The sequence below is a fragment of the Rhopalosiphum maidis genome, chromosome 2 (genome assembly GCF_003676215.2).
Source record: "Rhopalosiphum maidis isolate BTI-1 chromosome 2, ASM367621v3, whole genome shotgun sequence".
In the NCBI taxonomy this organism is placed as follows: domain Eukaryota; kingdom Metazoa; phylum Arthropoda; class Insecta; order Hemiptera; family Aphididae; genus Rhopalosiphum; species Rhopalosiphum maidis.
Window position 1 is genome coordinate 69,858,115 of NC_040878.1, and position 22,325 is coordinate 69,880,439.

The window sequence follows — 22,325 nt, forward strand, 5'->3', positions numbered from 1 at the left end:
TTAATCCCAGTTAATTCTTAATTATTACTAGACTTTAGGAAGTTAAAATTTTAAAATCCACATGAATTATAATATGTTATGTACAATATAAATTCAATTTTAATTTATAATAAAAGCTATTTCTATTTATTTCATTCCATAAAATATTGATAATGAATAATAGTTATAATAATAATAAGTTACATGTCATGTTTTTGGTAAAAAATAATTGTTCGACCTTTTGTATTAAGAAATCATTATTAATAAAAAAAATATAATGAAACAAAAACTATATTTGGGAATATTTATTGAACTTATTTACTTTCATCTCCTTTGCTCAGCTTTTACGAATATGAAGATTAATCTTTGAACTCAAAATTATCACATCTATTTTAGTGGGTTAGGTTGTAAAATGTCATCAAGCTCAAAACCATCTATAAACAAGAGCATGCCCAGTTATTTTAATCAGATTATTTATGACAACTAATCAAAATCTAAGTATATATAGAATATTATAAATCCAGTATACATATACATTGTTAAAAATTGAATAGAAATTATTACTTTGATCTTATTAAAAAAAAAAACAAACAAGCTGCAAAAATGACTAATTAAAAACAATATCATTATATATGATATGCTTATCTACTTCATAAATAGTATTTTGTTTTCTTTAAAAGTTTAAAATATTAATGAAGAAGAAAAGCAACTCATGATAAATAACATTATAAGAAACTAAAACCCTTTATTTATCAATGAAAAATCTGTTTCTTCTCGGTATCTAATAATAAATATTGATAACTGGAATTTTTCTTTAACTATAAAGTTAATGTAGCTTTTTACTGTAAAATTTAAATATTTAAAAATTTTATAAATTACGTAATAAGCTTAGTTATTCATTATTTTTATCAGTTAAACAATTATAGAACACCTATACGTTATAATTTTCCAGTCATAGTAAATATAATTTATTACATAATCATTATTGAATGGTATTCTAACTCATAAACTAAGTAAATACTTGATAAAGTAATTTTTTTTTATGTTGCTTATAGAAAATCACATGTTCTTATAAGATCATAATGATGCATAACTGTTTTAAAATATCGATATCGCGTCATAATATTGAATAAAAAACTATATATCGAATTAAAAAATTTAATATCAAAATTATTTTTAATTTATTCAATTATAAAACGATCCATTGACTACGTAAAAATGTATGAACTAATTGTTTTGGAAACTTCATCATAAAAATGTTTATATTATAAACAAGAAAAGTTAAATATTAAATTATATGTACATTACTTACTTTTTATCGATCATAGTAAGCAACTTACTATATATTATTATTAGATACCTATCAATTTATTTTTATTTTTAAATAAAATATTAAACTTGATTTAATAAATAACTAATAAGCCAATCACTGTATTGTAAAAAAAAAAAAACAATAATAAAATAATCTACATAATTCTATTTTCCACAATTTATTTTATGTATATACATGTATAAGGATTACATAATATTTTATTCAATTATTAAACCATACTTTTTTCTAATTTATTCAAGTTTATACGTTGAAATCTATAAACATAAAAATATTTTTTAAATTATTTTTTTTTTAGTTTAACAATGAAATTATAATCATATTATAGTAGTCATAATTTGTATAGACTCACAAAAATCAATAGATTTTTTTATACTTTTAAGTCGATATATTTAAAATGATAATAGATAACTAATTATAAAGATGATTTAATACCAATTATCTAAATATTAGCAGATATTTAGGTAAAAAGTTACTATATAAATAATCATTAATTTTTGTTAACTTACATGGCGTTAAAATTATTACTAGAATAAAAGTTCATAAAATAAAAATAATGAAGAACACAAAAGAAACTTTTGCTTGGTCAACTAGAAAATACAATAATATATACCCTAAGGTAGATTTATTTTAATTTGTTATACTTTTTGTTATAGAATTATTCATGTACAGTATGTTATAGTAACTAGTTAGCTTAAATTATTTACTGAAATTACAGTTACAGTTGTTTTTATTGTTTTTATTATATTGGTGATATAACAAAAGTCTCTATAAATTAATACTATATTATATCGAATAGTAAATTGTAAGTGACAAGTCATAACACACATATTATAAATACACATATACACGTAATAAAAATATAAAATACTTTCTTATTCGTCGTGGAAATTAATAATTCAGGTATTAATATTGCATACTCATATCGCCGTGTTAGAGAATGATATTTATCATTAGTTACAATAATTATAATAATTACAAGTATATCTATTATTTATTATCTGTTATTAATTTAAAAAAAAATAAGATTTATATAAAATGCTTATTTATCTGAACATGATATGAATTTTTAAAATTTTAAGTTAAAAATATTTTTATCTGTACATAAAAAATAAATTTTCGAAACAAGAAAGTATCAAAATATACTTGTTATTTTTTAATAAATCTGACAGAATATTGTATATTATCTGTTAGAGAAAAAAAATTAACGTTATTATATTGATATTAAAAATGTATTAGAATTGTTAAATAAATCAAATCGTTTTGTCAATCGATAAAATTATGTTTGTTTTGTTTACATTTAATAGGTAACGATTTATTTATAAATCTTACGAATTATGATATTGATTAACTAAAATTATTTCATTTTAATATTTAATAAAATATTTATACGAAATCTGAAATCATATAATTAAATTAAATTTCTGGGTAAAATTATTTTTGGAATTCAAATGTGTAAACATTTTTAATAGCTTATGAAAATTGTACAATTGCTTTACTTTGTTCCTTTCCATTATTATTATGTATAAACTATGAATAGTAAATGTATTCATCATATTTGAAGTATTTAAGAAAAAAATAAAGCTCTATTGAAACTACTAATTATAATCATTGTAAAAATTAATTAGTTAGGTGACTACAGGTAGAGTTAGTACATTTACCATTGTTTCCTGTTATCCAAAACATAAATTGATAATTATTTTTGTGATTTATTATGTTTAAGTTGAATTTTCATGATTTACAATAAGCAATCAAATATTATGTTAAACAACCGAGATAAGTATACATTTTTAGATAAAATTAATGTAGTATTAGTTCTGAATATCAAAAAGCACATTATTTGTAATACATGCATTCAAAAGAATTAAAAAAATATATCATTATTATTACTCTATTGTATATTAAAAGTTAAAACAAACGATTACCAAGCAAATAACATGGAATTTAAATAATAAGAGATTCCTATTTCATAAGGTATTCTTGTATATTATTCATTGATTGCACATCATTTGAGTATGCCATTCAATTGAAATGGGAGAAGAATGGAGCAGAATACTGATCATTCAATGAATGTCTAAAACATTCCATGGTTTGAAATTTACAATTTCTATTTTATTTGAAAACAAATAATACATATTAGGTAACCATTTTTATATGTTACATAAATTATAATTTAAAAATATAGGAAAACCATCATCGTATAATGATTTCAGAGTTAAAATATTATGCAATTCATCAAGTATTAAAACGATACCTAATAATTTTAATACTAAAATAAATAAAAATGAGTACACTAGTATATGACAGGGGTCGGCAATAGTCGGCTCGCGGAAGGGAAATAATTGAACCGCCAAAAATTTTCTTAATTTTCCGTTCGTTTAAGCAGTGGTGGTTTTGTTTGTATTTTTTTAGTGAGGCAACATATGTATCACTCTTCTTCCCTTTATAACAAAAATTAAACTAATATTGAAATTGATTTCATTAGGCGCTGAAACAATAAAAACGGTTTATGATTATCTGTGTTGTTGTTGAACGTGTCGCAGTCACGGCTGCGGGCCGAGTCGGGCGATCTATTTTTATGATTTATTTAAAAATTACGATAGCGTCCATCGTATACCGCTGTTTATAAGCTCAAGAAAATAAATGTCATTTTTTTCATTAAATTTTAGTATACAATTTTGTTATTATTAGTATGAATGTATAATTACTTTATAAATAATTAAATATTAAATACTTTATCTTAAAATGTGTTTTTAATACAAAATTAATACATTAATGATAAAATTAAGTTTAAGTTTTTTTTGGCCCTCGAAATTTTTTTTTTTTTAATATCTGGACCGCCATATAAATTAATTTCCAAACCCTAGTAATATATATATAAAATTATTTAAAATTATTTAAAATACTTTGATTAGATACTTATATATTTTTTCCAATTACAATTGATAAATTAAATTCATTTAAATACTTACATATTTTGTATAGTGTTACGTGGTGACTTACTTTTTTTCAAATGAAAACCACCTCTTATTACTGTAAATTTATTATTAATTTATTTATTTTTTTTATGGTTATATCTAAATTAAAATTTAAATGAGTAGTATTTGAGTTATTAAACACTAATATACAGAAAATAATAGCCATTAATCATACGTGGGGTATAATCTATACATAAATAAAAAAATAGACATAATATTATATAATAATATAATATAATATAATAATTACAAATATAACTTAAATTAATTTCAAAATGTTAACATATAAATAAGGATTAAAATATTTTTTTTTTATAGGTTATTATTTCTTTTATTTAAATTTCAAATATATCTAATGAAAAATAATTTATATTTAATTTGATTAGTTTTAACTGAATCCTTGGTTAATAGTATTATTTATTTCGTCATAAAAATAAATATGGGACACTTGTTTAATGATTTTTGTCATAGAGATATTATTCTCTTCTCTCTCTAAAAATAAGTACAAAATGGGGTCAATAAAATGAATGCATCTATAACATTTTTCTTTTTGTTTGGATGAATATACTGGATGTTCGTGAGGAAACTCAAATTTCACTATAGCAATATAAATACTTTACGAGCACTTTTCATTTGATCGCAATTTGATATAAGCGAAAAAAAGAACACTTACACATTTTTAACACATTGTGATCACAAAGAAAGTTATTTATTACCTACTAATAATAAGAGATATTTAATTTGTATGCCTACGTTAAAAGTATTACTATAATATGTTAAACAACAAAATAATAATTTCAATTTATTTTTTCACGTCAAATATTATAACAATTGTTCACGAATTATTCAATATGTTTTAATCATTATTTAAAAAAGTATAATATAATGATTAATGGACAAGATCTATTAGTTTTACTATTAATATTTTAACAAATTAAAATCATAAAAATTTAATTTTTATGTTTTATCATTTCTTGAAATTGTATAGTTATCATAAATTGTTTGTAATCCGCTTTCTACAAAATATGCATATATTAGTAAAGTAATTATTAACATTAAATGCATCAAACATACAAAATTTCAGAAACTAATCAAATATGTTGTTAAATAATGTTGTAGTAAATAACTCCAATTTAATAAAGATATCTGTATTTATGTAACTAATATTTTCCATCTAAAGTAGTAGTTAGAATGCGTGTAATGTTGTTATAAAGGATATATTAATATATGAATGTACAATGACGTCTTAAGCTAATCTTATATATCAAGAAATTTACAGAAGTATTAAATATATACTATATTTAGTATATATATATAATTTTTATTATTTTTTCATGTATAAAAAAAATAAATAATATATAAATATGAATATATAATCGTTAACCTATAATCCTAAATAATATTTTTGTAAAAAGTAAGTTGTACAACGTATTGCCGTAATGTGATAAATTTTTAATATAATTGAATTAATAACAACGAAACAATATTACAAATTAAAATTAACTGTTTCTACATAGCTACTAGCTAGTTAATCTTACTTTGTAACATGTACCTATTTTAGAATAAACTTTTAAAATAGATATAATACAGTAAATAAAAATATTCATACTTTATTATCAATTATTATGTTGAGCAAGAGTTAATTGTTTTACATTATAAATTATAATAATAATTAGTTTGTTACAAAGTCCTTGAAGCAGAGAACTATGAAATAAATAGGTATGTTTAACAAATTCAAAATGTCAAATACTTGGTAACAGACATTTTGCAACGACGTGTCATAACTTTTTGAAAGGATGTGGAATTGTGTTTTAATGATAATTTAGTTAATAGTTACACAGTAGACGTTAAAATTTTTAAATTGAATAAGGAATATTAGGTAAAATACAGAAATGTTTGATACGGTCTCTTAGGAATTAAGTAATAGTTGATAGGAAAAAAAATAATTATATAGGGTACCAGTTTGACTATCAAATATTAATGTATTGTAAAATTATACATAGTTATTTATTAAAATATTATTTATGTATCTTACTACTTTGTACATTGTGTTTAACAAAAAAAAAAGCGAATTATTGTCGATAAAGATATTGTTTTTTTTTTTTAATGACTGTACAACTGTAGCGAATTTGAATATCCTATGTGATCAAATATATACTACGCAGTATCAAAAATATTATAAAAAATTAATAAAAATGTAATATTTATATTTAAAGGAGTTTGATTCAAAAATAAATCAATTTTAAGATGATTTGAGTATAATAATTCATGAATCTTCAACTGTGACGGTTGGACGTTTGAAATATTATCTTTTGGGTTTATTCTAAAATGCTAATAACTTTTTCACAAAGATAAAAGCAACATTTTCCATCAAGATTGATTTCTTTTAATATTGAAATTGAGTTATATCTATTTTGATTTTATTCTTTAATAATATATATATATATTATAACTTTGGAAAAATTACCCCAAAAGAAACTTTGAACATTTAATGATATACATTTTTAATTATCTCCTAACTAAATATTTATACCATATACATTGTACATCTTATCAAAAAACTGATTATAATTTAAATAAAAGAGGTTTTTTAAAAAATATAAAGTCCTTATACAAAATATTATACTTAAACTTTGAATACACTTCATATACAACTATACAAAATTTCTGTCGCAAAAACTTCATAATAATAACATATTTACATTATTCGTAGTGAGAAAAAAACCAGCATTATAACAATATTTTTTTTTTTTTGTTATTTGGTTTGTTATCTTGAACACATGTTACTATTTCCGCTTAGAGTTGTATTTTTCAAATAATATGATTTATTATTGCACTGAAATATATAACACTAAGACTAGTATTAATGCACTAATATGGCTGTATGAAGTAAGTTGACACATCTCCAGTGGTCTCGATCAGTAGCACCACAGAAATTTTTTCCTCGAAATAACATACCACCAATTCTGGAAAAGATTACCATTTTGTAGAAATACATTTTAGTTTTTCAAAATGCATGCTATTTTTAAGTGGTGGTAGATTCCAACTCCCTGAATCTCCTAAGGTCCCAATATCTTCATTATTTGATGTCATACCTATTAGTATACTTATATATATATATATATATACATATATGTTTAAATTAAAATTAAAATTCATGTATCTATATATTATATAAGTATATTTGAGTAATCCAAAAGATAACAATAGTTAATACAACATTTTGCTTTTTAATTGTTAGTTTGGTCACTACTCTACTTATCTGTGTAAGAAATGTTACATTTTGTGTTGTAGGGAAAAGGGTTGAAAGGAATAATAAATCATTGAGTTCTGAAATAATCATTCTGAAACAATCTCGGTGAATACCATGCTCACTTAAATGTGTTTATTTTTATATCGCTTATCTTTAGATTTACCGTAAACTGTGTGGATAAGTGTAATAAGTGAAGAAAATACTTCTTAAACTTTGAAAACGATGCTCAATTTTCACAATAAATTGGAAAAAAATATCTCATTGAATAATTTTCGAAATACTAATTCTGACTAGAAATGTATTCCAAAAAAAAAAAAAAAAATAGAATACGACCCTTACAATTTTGTTAAATTATATTTTTGACAAATATAGTTGAGAACGTATGAATATAATATATGACACTAGCTTACTTTCCACTAATATAAAATCTTTAACTCTAAAATTATAGTTTATTCATAAAACATTTTATTTATATTAATAATTACATTATATGATTTTCAATTTAATGACGTTAATAACATTGTGCAATTTAATGATTTGTATTTTATTATTATTGTATATTAATAACAATCAATTGATAGTAAATACTCAAATATAAGATAAATGGTATATTTATTTAAGTGGTTAAATTGTCAGTTGACTTAATCAATTTAATTGCTTAATTTATTATGTTGAGATAAGTAAAAACAAATTAGGTAAACTGAATGTTTTAATATATAAAATTGACAGATTATTGATGTATAATATATAAAAGATAAAATAGTAATGTTTAAATTTGAAAGAATCCGGAATGCGGTTATCACTTTTTTTATTTTAATACTATTATATAATTTCATAAAAGTTTTTGTGAAAAAAAGTACAAACGAAAGACATATTGATTATTTATACCTATATTTGTATAAAAAATTGAAATGGTATAGTCAATATTGAATATCACATATTAATTTGTATGATACGAATTTTAATAATTAAATGTCTAGTTTTATAATCTAAAATAGGTGTATTAGTTTTAAATGTTATCCTAATTTACCTTATTTATTAGAATATCTTTTTAACTGAATAAAACACAAATATTATACAAAAAACGAGTTAAATTTGGCTAAATGCCTTGATTTGTTGGCACAAAAAACGAATATTTTACATTTTTTTATACCACTTTTTCCAATAAATAATTTATTCTTAATAACATCGTGATATATTTCAATTTAAAAAAAAGTTATTTTCAAAAACCTCAAATGATTTAATTTATTACCTTTTCCGTAGTATTATACTAACGAAATTTCATCCAAATTCTATATCAGTGGAAATATCAAGAGTTCATGTTATTTTAGTTACTACTTATATTATAATATATATCAACTCAAAATTAACTATAAAATATATATTTTTGTACGAAATAAAATATAACATTGAGACATAAATTATATTATTATTTTAAAAATAATGATAATTTTTAATAATTATTATAATTTTATAACTGTACAGTTATTTGTTTTTTGATGAATGTATTAAATTATATGTTATAGTAATTTTGTAATTTAATATTTTAATTATAATTTTTTCTTACAAATAAACCAAAGACCAACAACAATTTCAAAAGTTACATGCGTCTAAATAATTAAAAGTGCTTAATAGAAATAATTATAATTGTTCTCAGAAGAAATGTATTTCTTGTAGTTTTTCCTCGTACAAATAATTAACACGCATTCTAATTCAGCCAAACACTTTTCTGATATTGTTTACTCGCTTAATCTTGAGTAACATCTCCACATAAATAAACACCTAGACAGGTACTATTTTCAATTTATATAATTATATTATACTTTCATTATGTCCAATTCAATTAAATATGGTAATATAAAATAAAAATAAAATAATATGTCCATAATAACTTAGTAAATAATTTTATTAATTAAATTTGATGACAAAATTTGCCCTGAAGCGGAAAACAAATGTCCTAACAAAAATAAATTTATATATTAATTAAAATTATTTAATATTAACTATTTTTAACAATACAATTGTTTGAAATTCTACAACGCAATAGTTAATTATTTGCATATTATGTAAAGTTTATATTGTAATTTATAATGTATTATAAATTTAGAATAGCTGAATGACAATATTTTCTTAAAATAAATATCTTCAAAAAAAATTTGTCAAAACTACTTTTTTAATACTATTACTATTTAATCAATTATACAGTATCGTAAGCATGTACATAGTTTTAAACAGTATTATTGTTTTTTTTTAATATTAGTTATTATATATGAAACTAATTATTAAAAAAAAAAAATATATAAATATTTACAAATTAACATCATAATGATATAATATATAATATAAATTAGATAAAAATATAATACATGTCTTTCATACGACCACTACCACGTCAACGCTTAACGTGGCAGTACATTATAATACATAAAATATTATACTAATATATTGGAAGACAAGGGAACAATTTTTTGCTATTAACTATATAGTAATTTATATCATTTAAGTTGTAATTTAAAATAAAATAATCGTAGTTATTGGTTATCAGAAATATTTCTTATGCGCTTAGAGAAACTAAAGATAAAAATTTCTAGATATTTTCAAAATATTTAATTTCTTATAAGTTGCATTTATAGTGATTTAATATAAAAAATGTAACAGTTATTTATAAAAGGTGATTATGAAAATAATTAAAAATAATAAAAATTGAAACATTTTTTCTTTTTATTAACAAGTTATATTATATTATATTCAATTCATAACTATTTTCTGAATGGAATATTATTTGTTGTTTTTAAATTAAAAGGCAACAGGTATCTCAAATATGAAAACGTATTCTTTGTTTAATGATGTCCATATAAATTGAATAGTTATTAATAAATAAAAAAACCGTAGTCAATTAATTAAAGATTAAATGTATAATAAGCAATTTATCTGATTTTAAAGTTGTAAAACCATTATTAATCTATTTGAATAATATTGTGTTCAATGCATTAGAGTTGGACTTTTATTTTTAAAATATTGATTCAGATCAAATATAATTATGAACGTGAACATATTTAGTTGATAATAATATATATTATATATAATCGTATGTATGAATTTCATTTAAAAGCAATATATTGTTATATTCATCTAAAAATAATTGTGGTTCTACGTTTTGATTATCAAGTACTTTTAAACATTTAAATTGATACCAGGAATTTTAGCTCTACGAGAACTTATATTAATATATATTTTTGTTAAAATAATATACTTTTTTTTTAACTGAAAATTTTCAATTACACGATGTGTTGATAACTGCCAATTATCTAACATTTTAACCACACTAATTTTATGTTTTTAATCTAATTGCATTACTTTAATAATCTACAAAATTATGATGTATATTTGCTTCTATTAGCTTAATTTTAATGTTAAATCAAAACATGTTTTTTTTTTTTTAAATCTACTTACAGTTATTGTTCATTCGTAATCAAAACATTGTAATCTTAAAATTATCTACCTAATTTTGTTTGAAATATAAATTAAATTAAAAATAAAAATAAAATGTCTAAATTAAATTATTATAAACATTTTAAATCCTAAATAATCCCAAAATTCTTTTACTGATATTCATATTAAATTTAATAGATCAATCTAATTTTACTACAATACAAGATTTTAATTATTCATTTTATGATTATGGGACCTTAATTTTTTACTCGAATTTTGCTTGACTATTTGTGCTATAAAACATATTTATATAACATTATCTTTAGTTACATATAAAGTTATTTTCATGAAGTGAAAAAACTTTAAATTTATAGATTTATAGATACAAGAGTAATTAAAGTGTGTTTAAAAGGAACATTATTTTTGTAATTGTAATATTGATTAAACATAAATATAACATAATAATTTCCTTTTAAATAATCTGAACTTAAAATTCTAATTACCTATCGAAGTTAAAAAATAAAATTATCTTTTAAAATTGATGAAAATTCATTACACTAAACTTTGGAAAACAAATTGGAAGAAATGAAGGGTTTAGTATTTTATTCGACTGTGAATGAAATTCTTTCTGGGATAGAAAAACGTTCCAGTCAAAAAACTTCATGCTTAATTATTGCAGTAGAACTTTTACTTTTGTTAAAATCCTAAAGTGGTAAAATATAGATTCCGTATGAAAAATGTGTTAATTAAGCATATTCAATTTACATCTAACATAAGTTTTTATAGAGGATCATCATTAGTGACTCGTAAAAAAAAATGGATAATGATTATATTGCTGGTTATGAGAAAATAGTAAAAAAATATATTTTTGAACATAATAAAGTTTTGATACCAGGGATTGGAACAGAAATAAAAAAAATCAGGTATTTTAACGGGAACCTTAAAAAAATATAGAAACCAAAACCTTTTTGATACCCTTATTTTCCTAAATCAGAGTCGTTATCAATATTTGTTGATTTTGCTTGGTTCAAATATTTGTTATTTTACAGTTTGTAAGTAAAAATAGTTATGAAGAACAAAGAATTTTAATTTATCGTGGTATTATTTTAGCGAAATTAAATAAACCTAAAAACCTAAAATATTAAAATATTTTATTTTAACCAATAACCGTTTTCAACTTAACTTTTAAAGTGAAAAAAAATCATTGAAGTCTTCTTAAAGTGTATAAAATATTATTGTTATTATTTAAAGTTTTACTTTTTTAAGAAATAATAATATAGGTATTATATTTATTGTTTAATTAAAATTCTGAATGGATAACATAATATTTAATCGTTTTAATTCATGTGTCATAACTTCACAAGTTTAAAAATTAAACTCAGAACTATCCATCGTACATTGAATTTAAATATAAAATAGCAATTTAGGAATAATTCTAATGCATTTCACCTGATAGTATAAATAAATTTAAATAATTTTATATATATTAGAAAAAAATATGTATAACTGATTCAAGATGAATTAAAAAAAAGTTGTTGGTAAATTATATGTTTTTTTATATTTTAATATTAATTTAAAACTATTAGGTATAGAAAAATCAATAAACAAAAATAAACCAAATAGATTTAACCACAAATAAATTGTAGTAGGAAAAATAAATTACTAAAAATTGATTTCATTAAAAATAATTATTAATTATTAGCTGAAAAAAATATCAACATTTACAAAAATAACAAAAATATGAGACATACGTGAAATTTAACAAAACCACTCATTATTTTGACATTTCATTATTTTTTGATTATGGTCACAAATTTAAAATATTATTTTTATCTATAAATGTATTGTAGAAAGATAAACAGCAAAAATGATGTTGAATAAATATTATTATTATAAAAATTAGAATTATAATTTTCAGGTACCTAAAATTGAAATTAAATTGTTATAATTTAGCTTATGAAATACAAAATAATACGTGTGAACTGTTTTAAGGATTTTTTTCACTTATAAATTTATAAATTATTATGTACGTATATTAAGTGTATAACGTATTTTATAACTCACCAAACAGAATGTTAGTCAAATACCAGTGATTGATAATTGCATAAAATTACACTAATGATTTAATTTTATGCAATAGCGTTGCAAACTAACTTCTACAAAAGTGGATATTTATCTTTTGACTTAGATATTACATAAAAAGTGTACGTTGAGAATTTATAAATTACACAAATCTGTTTTTTTTTTTTCAAAAATAATAATAAAAGTATTATTTTTCTTGTTATTGTGCATCATATAATATATTACTACTACAACATCAAGACATTTTAATTATATTTATTTTGAGTTTAAAATATTATAGAATAACAATTTATTAGTAGACGTTTAGTTTATCAGCTTACATACACACAAACATACACATGCGCATAACATATTTATTTATAATCTATTGATTAATCATAAATCATAATTACATTAACTACATAAATATGTATATTTTTTTATTTATACACTTCTTAGTAATAAAACAATTTAATCTTTCGTTAATAATGTAAAAAACTTATTGATTACCTAATATATCTTTAATTTAAAGGTATTATTATATTTCCATTTTTTTCAAAATAAAATTAGTTTAATTGATTTTAAGTACTATATATAACCGTTATTGTAATTATACAATACATTTATATTATTTTATATTTAAAATAATAACTACCTTGCTAGTATTTATACTATAATTAATTATAAATACTATAGTTTTTATAATCAATGATACAATGTTCTAGTTTTACTTTTTTATTGGAATTATTATTGTGAATTATCAGAATAAACGGTTGTAATGATTTGTTTTTTTTTTGTGTGTGCTAACTGAATGAAAATATTGTTATTACCTACATTCTCAAAATTATTTATTGTTTTATTGGTCGATAATTATTTGGTAAATTCATGAAAATAATGAATTAGGTACTACCAGAGATGGTATTATGTATGAATTGTTGGTAATTTCACGTTTACTAATAATAATAATTAAGGGAATACGTAATTCGCGTATATTTTACAACACTATATAATGTCGCCTTTTATTGTTATTGCGAAATCCGGCTACACGCTATATTTATGGCTCTACGAGAACCGATGACATTACAACTGTCGCTAATACAGGGTTCAAAATTATTGCCACATAGGGAAATGAATCACTTGTCCAGTTGGTCCAGAATGATTACTAAAGCTTTATGTTTGACATAAATATATAAACTTGCAAGCGAATATAAGTTTAAAATGTTATTTCCCTATATACACAATCATACATAATATATATTATATATATAAATATATATTTATACATATTTTTATAAATATATATATATATAGAATGGAGGCGCCAAAGGAGGATTTGATATGAATATAGGACCAGCCTGGCAAAAAGGATACACAGGAAAAGGAGTAGTTGTGTCTATACTTGACGATGGTATACAAACAAACCATCCGGATTTAGCTATGAACTACGTAAGTTTTTATTTACACATAATAAATAAATATGTTACAACTGAATTTTAAATTAAATTGCTTTGGCGGAAATTACGCAAATATTTTAATTAGAAATAGTGCATGTTTAGTATAACATTTAATAATATAATAATAACAACTAAATATGTATTTGGTAATATTGCTGGTTTGTCAACAAAAATGGAATTTACATATTTACTTATTAAAATCGATTGATAAATGTTGTGTTTTCAAATATTCATAATTATAAATAGCAGTTTAATCCAAAATATTATTTAAGCAATTATTATAATTACAAGCCATATTCTAAAAAAAAATTATGAAACCCACGATTTATAGATAATAATAATAATAATATCATATAGTATCATAAATTAATTAATTTATTGCATTTTATCTATAAAAATGGTTTGCATTATCTTGCATATAATCATAGCTTATAAGTTTATATTTTAAATAATAAATATTTTCAATTTATATTATTAAAATATAACGTTTGATAAATGATTTGAACACATCTCTGAAAATCTTGGAACTGTTCTGTTGAACATTTATGTTTTTTTATTTTTCAAACGTTTATTTTATTTAGTAAAGCGTATTATCAAGTCTTGATATTTTGATGGAAACTATTTGTTTATGATGGATAGATATTGGAAAAGTAAAAAGTTGAAAAATATTTTTACAGATTTAGATAACTGTTGTCACGAATAATAGTCAAACAGATTGAGTTTGTATAATGGAATCCTTTAAAAATTATGTATGTAAAATATATCAGCTTGAAATGAAAAAGCATAAAATATGAAGCTTTACACGTATTTTTCAGAATAAGAATAGTATTTATTATGATAAATATCAGAACCATAATATTTTCTAGCTTTATTAAATCAAAAGTAGAATCAAATTTATAAATAGTTACCTATATTATATTATTATTAACAATATCATAGTTAGGTTAGGTATAGATTCTAGTTTGTAAAATTATAATTATATAAAAATATTTAAAACGTTTAACAATGTATTGTTTTATAAGTAATGGTAAAATATTTGCACGAACAAAATGTATACTTTTATCTATAGGAATTCAGAATAGTATACACTTAAAGCGTAAATTGTAAAGGTAAATGTGAATAATTTTTTTTTTAAATTTATTTTTCTATACACTTAAATTGTCCTACACATATTTCGTAAACTTGAATATGTATTGAGTTAATTACATTTGATCGGAGAAATAATGCGCAATTGGTCTACTTTGAAGACCAATGTTGCCATAACAATATATTATTTTTGATTGAATGGTTTTTTCCTCTCAATAATATAACTGATTAGTTAAGTAAACTTTTCTCTCGCAGTTGATTGTTGAATAATTATTATGATGAGAATAGTATTACTTTCAATAAGAATTTTTACATAAAAAAACACTCTGGTTGAGAAATATTTTCAGACTTGTCACTGGTTATTTTATTTTTACAGATGATAAAAAAACTGAATTTATATTTTATATAAAAGACTGATAAATTAACAATGCTTATATTGTCACTTTTTAACGCGAGACATCGAGATATTTTTCCTCGTGATTAATGAGCTTTATAATGAAACTAGTAATTTCAAAACTTGCATACACAAACATTTAATATTAAATCGACTTTTTCGAAAAATTGTAATTACCAACTATTATTTTAATAAAATAAGCAGACATTGATATACAGGGTAGTTCTTTAATTTAAAATAATCATAATTTCGAAAATATTTAACTTTTTCATTTTTTATAATAAAATGTACTTTAAATACCTACTTATAACTATAAATAACTGCTGGTTTGCTATTAAAACATTAAAAAACCACACCTAGATTTTGTATACCTTTTATAAAATATAATACAATATAGAATCAATTGTATGAAATTTTATTTTTTACCTATGAAACTTTTTATAATATAAGTTTTACTATATTAATAACTTATACTAAAAATCGAATTTTAATTTTACGTTAAAGAAAGCGTCATTATTGATTTCTTTACTAAATAATACATAATTATGTTAACCGTTGTCTTGTTCCAAACCAAAACATATAAAATATAAATAATTAATAACCGACATTTCAATACCTATTATTTATCAACATAACATAATTTAGTAATAGAATTTCAAGTAAAATCATATTTTTAGCTGTAAATTTTAGTTTTTAAAATGATTGAAAATAAAACAATATTTAACTAATTATACCAAATTATTAAAATATTTACTAAATTGTTTATATGATATATTTTTTGTCAGTAAATATATAATCTTCAAAATTATATTTACAATAATAACAAGTGCGAAAACACAATGCTATGAGTTACAAGAGAAAATAAATAATCCAGTGTTTAATTATAATTATTAAATTCAGAGTTTTATTAAAAATATACATGAGTCTCGTTTTTATTTGATTTATTTAGTAACTTCTCAACAATTATTTATTGACGTATTAGTTGTTGGACATATGAAGATTAAATATAAACTAAAATTAATTACATTTTAGTCAAATAATTTAGAATCCTATAGGTACTTGAAATAATTATTGTTCACAAAGTAAGTAGGTAAGTAATTTATTTCATGCATTAATTATTTCTTTAGAGCTAAAAAGTACATTAATATGTCTATGTATATGTCTAAGAACATGAAAGTATGTCGCAAATAAAAATTCAACATTCATCATTGGATTCATTATTATTACAATAATATAATTTTATACTCTTATCTTAAGGTATTATAAATTATAAATATATCTACTTTAATTTTAGTTACTTACATGAAATGTACTACTTTATATTTCACCATGTTATTACAACAAGCTTTATTTATGATAATCAACATACTTTTATATTTTGTTTACTCATTTTTATCACATATGATATTCTTGTCCTAAACGACCGTAAACATCATATCGTCATAATAATTTATAGTCGTGTAATACTTGATCATAGTGTGAAATGACACTTCTTCGTTCAGTCCTATAAATCCCTCGGCGTTTTGTATTCAAACAACATCACGCACATTTTGTCGCATCTCTGGAAATATATCACGTCGAAAATTGCCAAAATAAATCTGTCTGAGGTGCGGACATTAAGGAAACACAAATCCCATTGTGGGATTTCGCCATTGTGTCAACCAAAACTAGCGAAGCACAACCGAGGACCTCATATCGGCAAATAAAATAACATTGACTTGGTTTACCGAAACGTGAACATAGCAGCAGTATGTGGTTTCATCGTAATTCCAGTCCACTGGCCACCATATCAACTATGTATAGTGTATACAATGCATTTATCTTTCTAAAGAGATCGTGCAATTGAAAAATGTAATAATAAACACGTAATTCATTTGAAAATAAATCACTTCCATAGTGTGATTTCACTTATCTCGTTTCATCAGTTATTTATTGTGGATAATTATAGTAATATAGTACATACAAATTACTATTGTCATACAATGGAATATGATATATCATACTTAAAATCATAAACAAAAGGATTTATGAATCACTATCATATTAGCACACAAACAAACAAAATGTTGTATAAAAGTAATTCAATTTTTTTTTAGCAAAAAATATTATGTAATCATAGAAATATCATATAATTGTATTTTTTTATGTATAGTTTGGGTAAATTTCAATACAAAATAATATTGATACTTACTTATAAAAATAAATACATTTTTAATAAATAATAGCCTAATAAGCAAACGTATCTGACGTTTACAAACACGGTAACCTCAACATATTTTTGTTTTTTTTTAATGTAGGTAAACACTAACATTATTCGGAACTACATTACTATTTATTCAATTATTATAAATAATTATTATTTATTTTTAACTATAATAAATAAATGTACATTAATAGTTATACATGTTCTACGTCAAAAATCATGAATGTGTAGCCTCTGATAGGACTCGACGATAATGCCAGCATAAAGTGGTATCGCCTGAGGTAATAGTGAATGTATTTATAGTTTAGATCTTAACCATAATTTACCGTACTTCCCACACTTTTTCACCGTAACCGCACTAGAATGTATCCGTAGTGCAAAAACGTTTACATATAAAAGCTGTCGAAAGTTAATGATAAGTTGTGACTTGTAACCCGGAGGGTTTGTACGGAATTCCCCAGCTATTATAATGTCATATCTGTTTCGCGTATATGCGTGTATATATAAAACCGTTTATCTTACAAAGGGAAGGAGTGGGACAACTTCACTGGTGCCTGGTGGCTGCTACTACCACTAAAAGTCCACAGAGTAGAAAGGATGAAGAAGTGGCTGGTAATCAAAATTTTATACAAGGAAGTAGCGTTATATAAAGACAACATCACTTCTACTGCTGCCGCCACGGCCGTCGAGGGAGAAACCGGAAATCCGCACCAAACTTTTGAAGCTAATAAACTTAACCAACTTTAACCTCGCCTGGTAGTACTTATACAATATATAATATTATATATGTGTGTATATATTGTATACATGTGTGAATCAGACAAGCATATTTCTGATATGGAAAATTTAATATGTATCTATATAGTGTGAAAGTAATGTGTCACAAGGTATCGTCCAATGTGACAAGACTAAAAATTAAAAATTATTCAAACTAAAAGATATTATATACCAATGAAAAGGGAAATGTTTGTAAATTTAAAGTTCGTTATAATATAATGTTGGGTACGTTTGTAATATCATTCGAGTAAAATTATTATGAATTGAAATAATTGGGTGGTGATAATATTATTATAATACACATTGCGCAGCTGTATAGTGTGAATATATGTGAATATGTGATTCTATAGGTACTCTGGTTACATGAACCCAGGGGAAACGAAAATTATGGTTACCGGATACGTTTAAAAGTAATTCACAATAAAATTACTGTATGCATCGGATTTTCAGTGATATCTTAGCTCTTTAATATGTTGCGCGAAGTTCTAATGAGACATTTTGAATAATCGTCAACGCGTTTGGCAACAAAACTTTATGGTAAGTGCGTATGCAAATATTTCGCTGATAAATTATAGTTACATAAAAAACCATGGTGATGTAATAAAAGCACGTCAAAAATATAACTTTCCTTCGTTAAATTAAATATATTCAAAAAAATAATTTAAGCAAATACAATTAATATAGTTTTATCGGATATTGTTATTTTTTTATATGGTTTGTATTTTAACTATATTTATTTGTTTTAGTATAAAATGTTATCATATTGGAAATAATAATGTCATAAGTATTAAAATTAGAAAGTCTTAAGCAGTGATGATAGTATTTTCAGTTTGAATTAAATATTATTACATATTTTGTGCACTGTATATTAATGTACAAGTGAAGAAAGATAGTAAAAAAATGTGTAAAATGTGTATGTGATTTTCATATAATTTTTAAATAGAAATAATTAATTGTATACTTCATAAAATATAACTAAACAATATAGAAAATATTTAAACACATCGCATTTCATAATTAATTAATAAATATACTTATTATTCAAGACATTTTAACAAATGTTAATTTAATTGCGTTAATCATTAAAAGCAATTACAGAAATTAACATATTTATTTTAATTTTGTATAACAACAATTTTACTTTAATAAACCTACTTATGATAAACACAATAGCAAAACAATTGTGATAGCTTTACAATGATTCTTTAAATATTTAAAAATAACAAGGGAAAGATTCTACAATAATAAAATATCATTAGAAAGTTTATTTTCTTAAGAAAATGTTTTAAAATATCTTGTGTTTACAAGAAAACTTTATTTAATTTGATTTAAGTTATATTTTTTCTGCCACCTAGTCCATTTAATCTTTAACTTACTTTTAACTCTATTTTATTATTCTTTAGTTACGAAGACCTGGTATATATATATATATTTATTCAAATGTATATTGTCAATAATTAATCACTCGACACAAAAACGAAAAAACCAATATTAAAATTTAAAACTTTTAAAAATCATTTAATCATGGAATCCAAACCGAAATCAGAACAAATACTTTTTATTTGAGATTTTTTTGGACCTACAGTAGAGATTGTTCTTATCAAAAAATTTAAAAAATGAATCGTGTCTCTAAAATCAACACAAATAAATAACATAGTTATAAAATAAACTTAAGTATTCACTACTCATTATATACCTATTAAAATATTTAACCACTCAATATTTTTTTTTGGTTATACAACTAACAGTTAAAATAATTGTATAAATTAACAATAAACTATAATACCTTGTATGATTGCTCTTATAAATATTGAATGTAAAATTAAAAAACGTTTCTGATGATGAGATGTACTATTGGTTATTCAATAAATGTTTTGTAATTTGTGTTTTCGATCAAACTAAAAACATTTTGCTGACAATTCAGATAGTTTATTAAATGTCATAGTTAAAATTATTTTTTCCGCTTATAATAGAACAGCACTTATCTAAAATACTACCTACTATTACTATACATATGTAATTACTATTTATTATTCCCATGTGACGTATAGCTTAGTATTTATAATATATAAATAAATACGATAGTTAAAAATATAAAATAGTAATATTATATTTTATTAACCGGCTAATAACCGTGACATTTTTGCTTTAAATATTTTTTTTTTAATCAAATATAATATTAAATACTTTTCCCATGTTGCATTTCATTTAAAATATATATATTTATATAATAGAAAATAGAATGAAATAAATAATAATACAAGACAAAATACATGATTTATATTAATTACTTTTGTACATAGTATTTGATAATAATATATGATTTTCAACTTTTAGATGATAAATCATACCTATATTTTAGTTGATGTTGTCTTCGATTATAATCAATCACCTTAATCTATCATTTTTTTTCTGCTTGTCAATACGCATTGTTTTAGATATTTTGAAGATTCTCTGAGATTTGTTTTGCGTACCTAGTGCTGTACGAATGCCGTTTAATATTAAACCATTTAGTTACAGAATAAATGCATACTTTGTTAAAAATAACTTTTGTTTTCCAAGTTAAAATAAAATCTTCAATTTAAATGGCTGCACATATCTAATGTATGCAGTATCGTATTGTATATTTAATATCACTATTATTTATCTTATTCACTTTTCAAGTATGAATAAGTTCTTATAGGTCTGATTATTTATTCACGTAATTATTTTCCAAAAATTAAAGATACATAATTTTTATTATAATATTATACTTATATAATAAGAGAACTTTAACTGTTGATAGTTAATTTAGTAATATCTTATCATCAATTAAAATTAAAATTTTTTTATTAATTTATTCCAACGATGCTGATGTGAGTAAAATAATTATTGTACGTGTAGAGCAGTATTTATATGTAAAAATATGTACATACTGGTAATATTGTTCTAGAATGAGTATTTTGTGTGTATTCGACTTTAAGTATAATATACTTTAACAATAGGTACTTACTACTTACTACTCATAGCACTTTAGTAAAACATTTAACAATCATACTAATTTACTTCTTTCAATCAAAAAAAAAAAAAAAAATAATAATAATAATAATAATAATAAAAATAGAACCTTTATAAGCTAGTAATTAAAGAACTTATTTTGTAAAATAACCTAAATAGAGACATGTAGTGAACATATTAATTGTTTTGGTCAAAACTCAAATTTAAATGTAGGGTTTTTGAAGTATGCTAACCGAACATTGCTCAGAAAAGGGTAGAGAAAATATCTACACTTATATTTTGTATAATAATCAAGAACGACAAAAGGGGATAATAACAATAGTAATTATATTAGCTGTTTTGTAGGTCATAATACGTAAATTATAATATAACAATATAATA

At 21.8% G+C, this 22,325-nt stretch overlaps 1 protein-coding gene across 2 annotated transcripts in view; it reads left to right on the forward strand.

Annotated features, from left to right (window-relative positions):
• Positions 1-22,325, forward strand: part of LOC113551039 (furin-1-like) — a 105,981-nt gene that overhangs the window by 44,749 nt on the left and 38,907 nt on the right. For both annotated transcript variants that reach the window (XM_026953045.1, XM_026953046.1), the window contains exon 4: positions 14,345-14,479. In XM_026953045.1, the coding sequence (XP_026808846.1) occupies positions 14,345-14,479 (135 nt within the window). The remainder of the gene's footprint in view (positions 1-14,344; positions 14,480-22,325) is intronic.